This window comes from Macrobrachium nipponense, chromosome 7 (assembly GCF_015104395.2).
Source record: "Macrobrachium nipponense isolate FS-2020 chromosome 7, ASM1510439v2, whole genome shotgun sequence".
Lineage (NCBI taxonomy): Eukaryota > Metazoa > Arthropoda > Malacostraca > Decapoda > Palaemonidae > Macrobrachium > Macrobrachium nipponense.
The window spans coordinates 20,081,196-20,094,559 of record NC_061109.1 but is presented as its reverse complement, the minus strand read 5'-3'; the positions used below and the strand labels follow the sequence as shown (position 1 = coordinate 20,094,559).

The window sequence follows — 13,364 nt, the reverse complement described above, 5'->3', positions numbered from 1 at the left end:
GTTGGATTCACAGAGGTCACGTTCTTCTCACAGCAAGTTTTTGAAGTCTTTTCCAAGACAGTCTGAATATTCTTTCAGCATCTATTTTTAAATGGAACCTTAACAACCTCTCCACTCTGAGTCTGTCTGCGTGCAGACTGACCGAAGTGGACATGAATGAGAGGATGTTTCAAGGTAAATGACAGTAGTCATGAATAAGATATATGATTACTGCAGATCGTGCTAGAGGGAATGAGGAAACTGTCCTCTTCCGATACCTCTGTGAACCACATAGCGGTTTTTTCTTCCCTTTCAGAGGGAAGAATCACCTTTGTATATTTCTGCTATCAAAGAACGCAGTAAAAGGCTATATACTCTGTCTCTATAAAGGGAATTGGAGATAGCAGAGCATTAAGATCTTCGGGATCTTATACAATACCTCTATACGACAAGACTAGGAGATCTTATAATTACAATGGGATCCTATTTGGGCCTCAGATTCGTGTTCTGACAAGATGGAACTGCTCCTCATCAATGTTTCTCTTGGTACTAAAGGACCAAAATGACGAGTGAAAGTTTGGGCTTGGAATCTGGAATCAAATTCTAGAAAGACTAGGCATGGGTTCCTGCCAGCATGGTATGTTTGGCAAAAGAACTAAAACCTTTTATTCCTGGATCAATGCTTTCAGATAAAGGATTCGTTGACCAGGCAATGTATTTACATTCTCATCTACAAAGGATAGTTTAAAGGTTTAAACGTTTGCTGACAGAGTCTTTGGAATACGATGAGGGCTTAAAAAAAAAAAACCACTTCCCAGAAGGTTCGAAGAGATATTTAAAGAGCTAGCAATCAGGAATCCTCCCCCAATTTCAGCTCAGAATCTCCTTTGACTTCCAGGCTCTTTCCCTGCCTTCGTGCAAGGATAGGGAAGATTTTGCAACAAGAGAACTCTTCAACATGTAGGAAGAGTGCTCGTTAGCAACGGAAGTATCAAGTATGATCCTCCTCGAGGAAGACTGGTCTCTCGGACTATTAGATTTCCTATCGTCTAACTGGATGTAGCTGACTAAAATTTACCTCCCCTTGTTACGGAGGCCATAAGCTCAAAGTGAAAGAATTTCTTCCACCCTTTTCCATTCTCCTGATAAACGATTGTGGATGTTCAGACTTTCGGACAATGTAGCGCCAATCAGCGCCAAATGCCAAACAGGCGTAAAGACGCCAGAGCAAGACAGTCCAAATAAACACTGTCATTGTCTGATGAGGAGAAAGAGTAGGCCTCCAATCTGGCGCAGATGCGCTAGAGGCGATAAATCAGGCAAATAAAGTGTCCCGAGGTGGACATTGCCAGTTTTCATCGAGACTCTTAAACAAGCTCGAATCTCCAGCAAGTGGGGAGAAGTCAGCCAGGCGCGAGGAGCCAGCCAGACGTGAGGCGCCAGGCAAGCGAAGCGCCAGCCAGGCGCGAGGCGACAGCAGGCGCGAGACGCCAGGCAGGCGCGAGACGCCAGGCGGAGGCGCGGAGCCAGCCAGGCGCGAGACGCCAGGCAGGCGCGAAGCGCCAGCCAGGCGCAAGCCAGGCTCTGGGCTTCATCCAGAAGAGTTCTATTTCAAAGAAAGCCCTGGTCTTCTTTGGAACAGTGGAATCTCTAAAGCACTTCTTGAGTAACTCGATGATTCCTTCAAACAGCTAAGAATTAAAAGCGCTTGAAGTGCGGGCTTTTAACAATTCTTGTTCTTTCCATAACAATATGTCGTGAGAGACATATTAGCTGTAATAACGGGAGATGCAACTCTGTGTTGACTCCTCTTTGCACGAAGGAGATCAAGTGGGCCTATGAGAGATCCTTCTCTCTTTGTTATACGTGTCCACGGATGCGTTGCTGGGATAGGGAGACGACACTGATCCTTACTAGTGAATTATTTTTTTATTTTTTTTTAACATAAGTGTATTATTTTCTGGGTTTATTTGAAATGAGTTTGGGGATAGCTCTTTTCAAATTAAGCACAAACCCTCGTTAGGATCAGGTGATCGGGATCGGTGTTGTGCTCCTTAAATTATGCCAATAGGCATTGGTGTATTGTCATGTAAGTGGATAAGACCCCATTGACAAATGACCACTAGATTCTGTCAAGTAAGTGGATAAGACCCCATTGACAGATCTACAAGAACTCTTAGCTATAGGTCACATCTCGCTGAGGCTCTTGAGACGAAGCAGACTCTAGCAATAGCTAGGAAAGTCGAACCCTTCGTCTAAACACATAGGAACCAAGGTTTTATTTATTTATTTACCTACTAACGTATGTTGTTTACCTGTATATTCAGTAATAGCTGTCTTTTACCCTCCACCAATGGTGTGAATCAGCTATGTATATATCTGACGGGTAAGTTGAATGTATAAAAATGATATTGTTATGATACAATAAAGTTTTATACATACTTACCTGGCAGATATATACAATTAAATGGCCCACCCAGCCTCCCCTCAGGAGACAGCTGGAAGAAAAAATATGAATTAGAAAACGGGTATGGTTTCCTATTCCCGCCACCCAGCAGGCGGGGGGGGTAGATCACCTGACCTACCTGCTGCGTGTGCCGCGAAATTCGAATTTCTGTCGGGGACGACGGAGTAATAGCTATGTATATATCTGCCAGGTAAGTATGTATAAAACTTTATTGTATCATAACAATATCATATTTCTGATGTATACATACGAACAGACGACGCGACGAAAAATAACTCATCGTTGCCAATCTAGTGGAGCTTCACACATATGCCGATGCATTTACAAACTGTTTCCATGAATTCTAGTTGTCATAGTAATGCAGTAATAATAAAATTGCTGTAATATGTATATATACTACAAATAGATACGCTAATTTCACTTATTTCTGCGGTTTTGTGTAAGTCTTATACTACCCAGTTTGGAGGGTAAACACATACCAATTGACAACATTGATAAACAATTGAAGAGCACAAAACGCCGCAAAAAATTCTGTAGTCCCCTTGAATAAGTACTGGTTAGAGGTCGGGTTTATGATTGTTGTGATGAAAGTGCCCCAGCGTCTATGGGTACAAGTGGTGTGCGGATTTACTAGCACAGAAAATGCGAAGTTTGTTGACACAAGTGACTCCGCAAACATCGAAATGGCGTCAATCTTCTAAACATTTTTAATCGTAAGTAAAAATTTTGAAAGCGTTTTGGGGTAGTGTGCACTGCTTTGGCCACACTTTTCATTACCCTCTGTTTAAATATTAAAATATGGCCTTAATTTCTAACTTTGGAAGAAAACTACTTACTTCAAAAGGAGAGTAGATGTCTTGAGCTCCTGCTATCGACCACCACAACTCATGACTGATGACCATCTCCGGTGTCAGGACGTGTTAAAGTACTTTTTCGGGGGGTGGCCAAAACCCTGGTAGTCGGTGAGTTGGCCAGTCCACTCAGTTGTTTACCCTAATTTACCTAAATTTTTATCTATTTTTGTTTTGATTTATTTTTTCTTTCTAATAATTGATTTTTTCTGTATTTCCTATCAGTCTACTTTTTGTTACTTCTTTCGATTGAAGACCATAGGTAATTGTTTTAAGCCCCAGATGGCTTGTTCAGTATGAGTAGGGTTCATCTCCTGAGTAATAATGATAATAATAATATTAATGATAATAATAATTATTACCATCTGTTGTTTATTTTTTTATGTGTATCCTCAAGGAGCTAGTACGTACTAAACATGGCGACCATTTGCAAGCACACCAGTATTTACCTAGTGCCTCAGTGGCGTGGTTAGTATGGTCTTTGCCTGCCACCTCGGTGGCTGTGAGGTTGATTCTCGGTTCCATTGAGGGGTCAGAGATGTGTATTTCTGGTGATAGAAGTTCACTCTCGACATGGTTTGGAAGTCACATAAAGCCGTTGGTCCCGTTGCTGAATAACCACTGGTTCCATGCAACGTAAAAACACCATACAAACAAACAAACAAATCATTATTTACCAAACTAGAGGGAAGCAGCAGTAGTCTGTAGTTTTACCGCATCCTAACTTTACATTCCTTGACCATTGCACCCTAATTGGTATGGGGCACCCCTTGTGTCCCCCCCTTAGCATTGCACATGGCACATTGAGGTTGGGCGGTGCACAGCTACAAGGCACACTTATCCTCCTGTTCTTTTCCCAATGCCAGTATAGTGGTCCCCTTGCATTTGTGGGATGTATACCACAAACCCCCTGTAAATAGTTGGAACCCCAACAAAACACTGAAAACAGCCTATTTTGGTAGGTAAAACTCAGGAAAAACCCGCTAAAAATTTGTATACATGGTTTTTTGGTAATTCTATACTATAGCTCTGCCACTATTAATTTTGATGATTTTTTTTTTTTTTTTTTTTTTTTTTTTTTTTTTGATGAATTATTTAGTGCTTTAGCTAAAGCTGACCTTTTTTTAGAGGAGGAACAGTATATTTACCCTATTTGTTAACCTTTCCAATCTTGGGGGACCCCCAGTGGGAAACCGGGTTTTTTGGGTGGGGAATGAATTAAAGAATCCGTTTTAACATACGAATAATGTCACATGTAGAATTAGCAATAAAAAACAATAAAACAAGAAGGCCACCAGCTAACCTAAACAAACCACGTAACCTAACCTAGTAGCTGTATCCTTACCTAGCACCCCCCTGTGACCCCCCTTACACAGCCATATTAAATATAAGACAGCCTAAAACCCTTTGTGTACTTACTTAGGTTGGAGGGTAAAGGTGAGCTGCCATCTTTAAGAATTCATGGAGCCTATGATCCAATACGTACTTTAAAGTGCAATTTAAAATAGGCAAGAGCCAAGTATCCAACAAACTGATCCTTTCGACGAACGTATTTAGGCAACATATTCTTCAAATCCCGCCACTGCCTCTCAATAGTAGTAGTATGAGCTCTAGTTTGTGGGTCCACAAAGTTCAAGGAGTGGTTGACTCTTAAATGATGAAATCCCTCCTCATTTAGGCAATCGTATGCCTTCCAACAGTCGGAAATGATGGTAGTGCCAGGCTCTATATAATCCCTTAACACTGTTAAGTGTCACTTTCTCCCTACTTTCTACAGGAACAGCAAAGAAATCTCTATTCTCCCTGCAAATACCCCCAAACACCCACTGGCCTGTCACTACTCTGCTTACATTATATTTTCGCCTTCCAAATTTGCTCTCGTCGATTTCAACAGTTTTGCCTGGGCCACCAATCTTACCTCTCCGACTCAATATTCAATGCTCTATTAATAACCTCACGTATGAATAAGCACCAATCATTTTTAGTTTTGTGAGAAATTCTTCATTCATTTTCAACAAATTTATAACTAAATTTAACACCAATATAATTATATACAAGTAACAAATTAGATTCTATATCTAAATGAGACTTTTCAAACCAAGTTCCCATAAAAATGGATACGTACAAACTATACCTTTTTTTTTCCACTTTCTTCTTGTTTTTCAATACAACATGCCTTCTATCACACCGAAATGCTATTTTGTTAATATCAAGTTGGCACTTAGAACCACAGGGGGGCCAAATAGTGTCACTTTCACTTTTAATAATACCTTGATCTTGGCAGTACTTTATATTCTTTTGATGCTACCACAATCAATGCAAAAACAAAATTTTTATAAATTTAAATAACAATTGAGACAAGAACTTGGGAGAAAATCCACATAAATTGATGTCAAAGTAGATGATAAATGAGAAACTGCACCAGAAGTTGAAGGTTCACACGCCTCCATGGCTCTCAAAAGACTGAAAAATTAGCGGTGGAAGTTGTGTGAAAAGTGTCAAAAAGTGTTAGTTTCCTCGTAAAACTGTCACCTGATTGGGTATTCAAGTCATGTGATTCTAGTTTTGTTAAAATGCTAGTCCCAAGTAAAATGTGGATATTCATCATTGGTTAAAAACTATGACGTTTTGGTGGCGTTTTGCTACGTAGAATACAGTCGATGATGTAATAATGACATAATCTATGTTTTTAACGTACAAATGAACAAATGAGAGCTCAGTCTGAAGAGGAATTTGAGAGTTAAGAAGTCAATTGATTGATTGATTGTGAGCTATCTGGCGTCACAACTACCAGGGTCACTGACGCCGTTAAGAAGTCAAGGGACTTAGCTTTTTTCAGGTGGGTCAAATTTAATTTTGATTTTTAAACCACTTCTAGACCTAGCGTCGCTTAGATTTATATATCAAACGAAACCGTGGACTTCCCTCTTTTTGGTGGGTCAAATTTAATTTTGATTTTTAAACCACTTCTAGACCTAGCGTCACTTAGATTTATATATCAAACGAAACCTTGGACTTCCCTCTTTTTGGTGGGTCAAATTTAATTTTGATTTATAAACCACTTCTAGACCTAGCGTCGCTTAGATTTATATATCAAACGAAACCTTGGACTTCCCTCTTTTTAGTGAAAGTACTTAAATTTGATAACTTTGCTGGCAGAGCAGACGGTAAGAATTACCGGTTTTTTAACAGCTTTATCATAAAAGTACCATTTTATGATGAAAATGGATAAAAAAACCAGGAATTTCTGGATAGTTCTCCAAGAAAAATACCGCAAATAGGCAAATTTCCCACGAATAATGGGTAGATATGGTCCAGAGAGAAATCCGTGAATCTGGAGAACGCAAATATGGTGGCCCACTGTAATTGACTCTCAGCTGCTTATCAGTAGAATGGATTACCTTGCTTTGAGATGGATAAAGAGACATTTCACATTTTCAGTAAAATAGTAGGTGGCACTTCGGACTTTCCTTTTGAGTGATAGTGCTGTCAGTGCAGTTCATGCAGTGTTTTGCATTATTTGGAGGTTTTTACAGCATCCCTTCAGCCCCTAGCTGCAACCTATTTTTTTGTTCCTTTTACTGCACCTCCATTCAATATCCTATTCCATCTTTCTTTCCATCCCCTCTGAGCAGTTGTTTCATAGTGCAGCTGCAAGGCTTTTCATCCTGTTACTGCACCTTTAAGACTTTTACGCTCAGTTTTGCTTTCAGTGATGAATTTCATCATAGGTCCCAGTATTTGACTTCTGGCCTAAACTTTGTATTCATGCCATTCCAATATAGGCCACTTAGGATATCCATTAGTGGCCTTGTACACACAAGGCAGCTAGTGTTGAACTGTAGCATAAGAATTTATGAAGTACCAGTTGGTTGAAAAAAGTTGTTATTGTTTAGTACCAGGAAGAAAAAACACTCATCAACACCTCTCACTTCCAGTTTTAGCTAGTACCCTAGAACTTACAAACTGTACACTTTTAAGTAATAAAACACAGTGGGCTTAGAAAATGAAGGGGGCATCTCTCTGGTTTTTATTGGGAGATACATGGAGTTTTATTAATGTGCCTCTACTTTCCCAGGGAAAAACTACCAAAGTAACCTTTATTTGGTGATTTATGGTTTTAACTTTAGTGTGGGAGAAGAAATAAAGTACTGTGGAACTTCGGTTTTTGTACATATGTTCCGAATGTCTCACTAAGTCCGAACATACGAATCTGAAACAATAATTCCCAAAAGGAATCCAGTTACTGAGTTTGAGACACCCAAAAATAGAAAAAATAAGAAATACATTTTATGGAGAATAAACACCATTTTACATATAGAAAACGATGAAATATAAATATAAATGACTAATGAAATAGATAAATAAGCATTTACCAGCACTCTTATGGAAGACTTGCTAGTGTGTGGAAGATGGACAGGAGGTGGGAGGGAGGAGGAGAGGTTATTCTTTGGAAGGGGAATCCCCCTCCAGAAGGACTAGAGATATCAATAACCTATCTGGGGTTACTTCTCTTTGTTTTTTACTGGCACTATGACCAGCTTGAGAGTAACTGGACCCTTGTTGCACAACAAAATTTTCCAGAGACATTTGTTTCTGATATGTCTATAAAATTTCCCAAAATTAATTAAGAAATTGGAATTAAACATGTGGGGGAGACAGAGTACATCTTTGTTGGGATGATAATTCTCCACAAATGTTTTTACTTCACTCCACTTTGCAAACATGTCCTTAATCTCTGAAAAAGGCATTATGTATGCCTGTTCACTTATTGCACTTATTGAAATTTTCAAACTAGCCTCTGCCTACCTTAAATTCACTAACAGCAGCACTTGTAGGCATTTTCTTAGTGAGTTCAGCATGCAACATCCTTGCTTTTTCACAAATTATTGCCTCTGACACACTTTCTCCCACTAACTGCTTTTCGTTGATCCAAACCAATAACAATCCCTTATCTTCAATTAGTTGTGATCTCTGTTTTGTTAATGACGTTACCCCTTTCATAACATCAGCTGCCTTGATTTCTTTTTTGTTTGCTAGTATGGAGCTGATTGTTGATATGGACTTGCCGTACATCCTAGCGAGATCAGCCACATGTACACCACTTTCATGCTTTGCTAGAAGTTCTCTTAAATTCTATAGTGTGTCTGTTGTATTAGATGTAAAAATTTGTCATTTTTGGAAAGTTATACTATGTATTTACAGTATACGTAATTTGTATATACAGGCAGCCCTTGGTTAACAGCGGCGTCAGTTAACGGCTATCCGGTTTTACGGATTTTCAGTGCCAATCTCTGGTTAGCAGTGCTGATATCTGGTTAGCAGTGCCAATCTCTGGTTAACGGCGCCAATATTCAGTTTGTGGTGCTGTTAAGCAGGTTTTTAGTGCTGTTATTGCCGATTTTTGGTTAGCAGCGATTTTCGGTTAGCAGCATCGGCCGGGAACGGAATCCCCACTGTTAACCGAGGGCTGCCTGTAGTAAGTATATGTGAAATTGTATTAATGATTGTGCACTTTTTTTTTTTACATATACAGGTGCCATTTAAAGCTGTGTGCTTAGGGAATGGCAGTGAGAGGAAGGGTGTCTGCAGAATGGAAGAAACGAGTCAAGTCCGAATACACTCGCCTCAGATCCCTGAAAAGATTCAAACGTGCAGATGAAATTAAGGCCGCCTGGAATGACAACAGAGAAAAGCTTAATAGTAAGTGAGAGAGTATGTGTTGTCTTTAGGGGTAAGGAATGATTTGTTTGTGTAAAAAGTGTACGATTTTTTTGAAGATTTTTATGTTAATTCTAAATTGATATATTCATAATTGATTTTTCTTATATAATGTGATTGAATTGTCAGTTTGTAAGAATGTAAGTTTTGGTTGAATTATTTTAATTATAAAGGCTCTAATACGTTAGATGAATTTCATGGAGAAAAGTCCGGATATTATGGAAACACTACAGTATGTATATGTTTTATGGCATATAAATCATGCACTTTAATGGTTGTATAGAACTGATTAGGATAGGTTCTTAATGCAGATTTTTTTTTATTATTAATGTTAAAACCAGAACTTCTGGAATCTGAGGACCAGTCAGTTGTTGGAATGGGAGCTGTGTGGGTTTGTTCAGTTGAAGCTCCACCACACCAAGCTGTAATGAGACGTACCCATGTTACCTCTTCATGCAGTGAGCCTCTCTGTGTTCCTATCAAAACAATAAATGCAGTCAACCCCATACCTACCATGTACACATGGGCACCACTTCAACAGAACTTTATGGTTGGTTTTCAGCAAAATATTTTTATGCTAATTTTAAGTATACTGTACTTAAGGGTCATACAGAATCAAACAAGACTACTCATTTTCGTAACTACTGGAATTGCCATGGCAAATTTGACTTTCTTGGTCTTTCATAAAGTATTTGTATATAGAATCATTTTGAATCAACTTGAATCATTATTTGTAAAAATATGAGACTGTATTTTACCTTGTGTGATTAACATCTTTCACAGTGCATTCTTATATTTATTAGATTCAAAACTTTCATTATGTATTGGGATGATTGAAGTTTGACCCGTAGTTGCCCAGCCTCTGTACTGTGTATAACTGGTATCATTGATTGGGATACTTTAGTGCCTTTGGTATGCACCTGGTCCCATATTGGCCTTGATTCTGTGTACATATGATGCACAAAAACAGTTATCCAGTTATATTGGCTTCATTGAAAAATATGATCACTATAGAGTGCATACAGTATTTGCATTTTAAAGAATATGTATGGGATTTGTTGCTTAGGTAAGCCAAGTTTTTTTGATAAAAACTGAAACCGTTTAGAATCATAGGCTGCATCTGTAATTGAAAAATGGAAGACATTCTTGTTTAAAATTACAAAAAGTTTCCATAATATAGTCTCGCAGACATTTTGGCATGCAGTTGAAGTTCAACTGTTTGTTGATAATGATTCTTCAGTTAATGATAAAATATTTTGTTAGTATATAATTATTTTCTGATTTCTTATGTTCAGACGAGACCGATTTCATGAACAGTACCAGTGACATGAAGTTGAATATTGTTTCTAATGTTATTGTTCTCTCTATTACATTAACTGTAGGTGGAGGATGAAACTGAACTACACAACATTCCATATATGGGTGATGAAGTTTTGGATCAAGATGGCAAGTTCATAGAGGAGCTTATTCGCAACTACGATGGCAAAGTTCATGGTGACCGGGAAACAGGATTCATTGATGATGAAATTTTTGTTGACTCGTTGATACCTTAGTACAGCAATATCATGGTAATTATCCAGTCTAGTATACAGTAATTTAGAAGGATCTTTGAGTCATAGATTATAGAATCATGGGGCAACTCAGGTTACGGTACAGTACAGTTTAATTTCAGATGTTGCTTATGCACTTGGATGAAATTGTTGTTTTCTTTAAAGTTCCTTTGTCAGGCTCAGAATAATTGTTTAAAATATGTTTTATTGGGATTTTTGTATTTTGTTAATTTTAGATGATTATTTTTGTATTACTATACTGTATTTTAATTGGGAATTAGACCCTCTCTTTTCATTCATTTGAAAAATTGAAAAATGATGGCTGCACTAGCAGAATTCAGTTTGAAGTAAAGTTTTTCTACTCTGATGATATCTCTATTCTACTCTGATGATACCCCTCAGATTGGGACAGAGGTCACAGAATAATTACCCAGTATTCTTGTTATTAGTGGAGTAAGTATGAAGATATACTAGTAGGTTGTTTCCTGCACATAATACAACCCTCGGTCCCTTTACATAAGGAATTACTTTCGAGCATAGGGTGGAATTCGGTCATAAAGATAACAAGATAGTTAGGCAGTAACTGCTTGTCTGATAGTCAGAATCCTGCCTAACTGGACGTAAACATTCCACTTTGCTTTCGGCTGCCGTGGTGTGCAGTCGTGCTCTCGCTTTCTGCCTGTCGTTGTCGTACAAGAATCAAAACTGAGAGATCTTTCTGTTTGTGTTTTTATTTGCTTAATTATAAAGATTAGCAAACCCAAGACTCAAATAAGCCAAATCGCCCCCATTTTCACATGTTTGCCCTGGAGTGGGGGCAGGAAGTGTGGTGGCTTCCACTCGAAAATTGAGAAGACCCTCACATCCTTCACGTAAAGTGCCGAGGGCATGAGTGTTCAATGAATAAGCCTTGTGAAACTTGTACATATCTCTTGGTCGGCGGAGCAGTGGGGGAGATACAAGGGTAGAAAACGATCTCGGGGGACGTCTTCCCCGACGACTCCTTTGGTGACTATCCTTTGCCTTCCTTCCTCCCACCACGCAAGCTTCCCCATCTCGCTGTTTCCCCTTCGGAGGAAGTGTCTCCTTCCGCTTCTTCACTTAATTCGTTGAGCATAGAAGGGGGGGAGGCACACCTACTCAGAGTTGTACTCAGGGGCTCCTGCTTGCTCCAGAGGGGCTCCTTCTCCTTTGGGACGAGTAGGAACTCCTTCCACTAACCCGACTTTTGCTCCCTCAAGTGTGTCTTTCTCTACGGTTGGGGATTTGCAGCAGGCTTAGGTGAAGTTGGTCTTGCCTGGTGCTCCATCTCTCCAGGGGCTGATGGAACATTTTTCGTCAGCTCCTGTGACTCATGGGGCAGCTGCGGTGACAACAACGACTCTGTCTGTACCTGGATATGTGGCACCACCTCACCTAGTGGACGTATACACAACACGTTACCACAGTCACATCTTCAGTGGTTGTGTTGTCGGTGCCACATACAGTGGTACCTCGAGATAAGAAATTAATCCGTTCCGAGGTGGCCTTCGTATCATGAGTTTTTCGTATCTTGAACCACATTTTACATGTAAAATGCCTAATCATTCCAAGCCCTACAAAAACACCCCAGTAAATTATATTTCCAGGCCTACAACACATGTTCTAGGGTTACGACGCCGATCCGACGGAAGAAATGTGACTCCAAAAAGGCAAAATACTGTACATACTTGAGTAATACTCAACTGCATGTAATGTTCAACCCCATTTTTACTGCATATATTAGGACTTTAGCATATGTCCCTTAGCAATAAGCCTAGCCTATGTTAGCGGTTGCTACTGTAGCCTAGTCTATGATTCTGACATCTAAACCTAAGAAGCTAAAAGCTTAGAATATGCCAATAAAATGTATAAATAATCAGTATGTACTCATTTCAAATAATTATTAATTAATCATTAACTATAATACACACAAAAAAATAAAAAAACCTTCCAATCGTTTGTTTACATTCAGCTCTTACGAGTACTGAACGAACACCAAGCAATCACTTTTCCTAGGACACAGTAAGCCATAAGTTTCATACAATCAACTTACCTGTCAGATATATACATAGCTAAGACTCCGTCGTCACCCCGACAGAAATTCAAATTTCGCGCCACTCGCTACAGGTAGGTCAGGTGATCTACCGGCCTGCCCTGGTGGCAGGACTAGGAACCATTCCCGTTTTCTGTCATATTTTTTCTGTCGCCGGTGGTGTCAACATCGTTGCTACTACTCCTGACTGGAATTCGCTTTTCAAGATAATTGATCATCTTTTTTTTGGACTTTTTGGTGACGTACCTGATTTGTTGTTTTGCATTCGCTACGCCGGACTGGATTTGGACTTTCTTTTGATTTTTCTCAAGAATGTCTGATTCAAGTGGTTGTGTGAGAGTGTGTGTGTGAATGTAGGCTGCAAGGTGAGGATACCGAAGCTATCGGTTGATCCTCACACTGTATGCCGCAAATGTAGAGGTTTTGACTGTTCTATTTCTAACACCTGTCATGATGTGAGAGGTTGAATGTTGAGGAATGGAAGACTCTAACTTCTTACTTGAAGAAGTTAGAGAGGGATAGAGTCAGAAGGGCTGCATCTAAGGGTGGCGGGTAGTACAAGGCATATTGAGCCTTTTAATGATTCTAACTCTTCATTAAACTATGCATTTGATTCTAATTCTGTATCAGGGCCCTCACTTTGCTTTAAATTCAGATTCGGCCTCGGAAATCGCTGATCTGAAAGCTACACTTCATAGGAAATGAAATCCAAAATGGCTGCC

General features: G+C 39.3%; 1 protein-coding gene across 1 annotated transcript in view; it reads left to right on the top strand.

The window, feature by feature from the left end:
* Positions 1-10,571, top strand: part of LOC135217738 (histone-lysine N-methyltransferase E(z)-like) — a 50,079-nt gene extending 39,508 nt beyond the window's left edge. Inside the window, exons 2-4 of the mRNA XM_064253738.1 lie at positions 8,834-9,000; positions 9,360-9,568; positions 10,401-10,571. Coding sequence (XP_064109808.1) covers positions 8,862-9,000; positions 9,360-9,568; positions 10,401-10,571 — 519 coding nt within the window. The 5' untranslated portion in view covers positions 8,834-8,861. The remainder of the gene's footprint in view (positions 1-8,833; positions 9,001-9,359; positions 9,569-10,400) is intronic.
* The last annotated feature ends 2,793 nt before the right edge of the window (positions 10,572-13,364 follow it).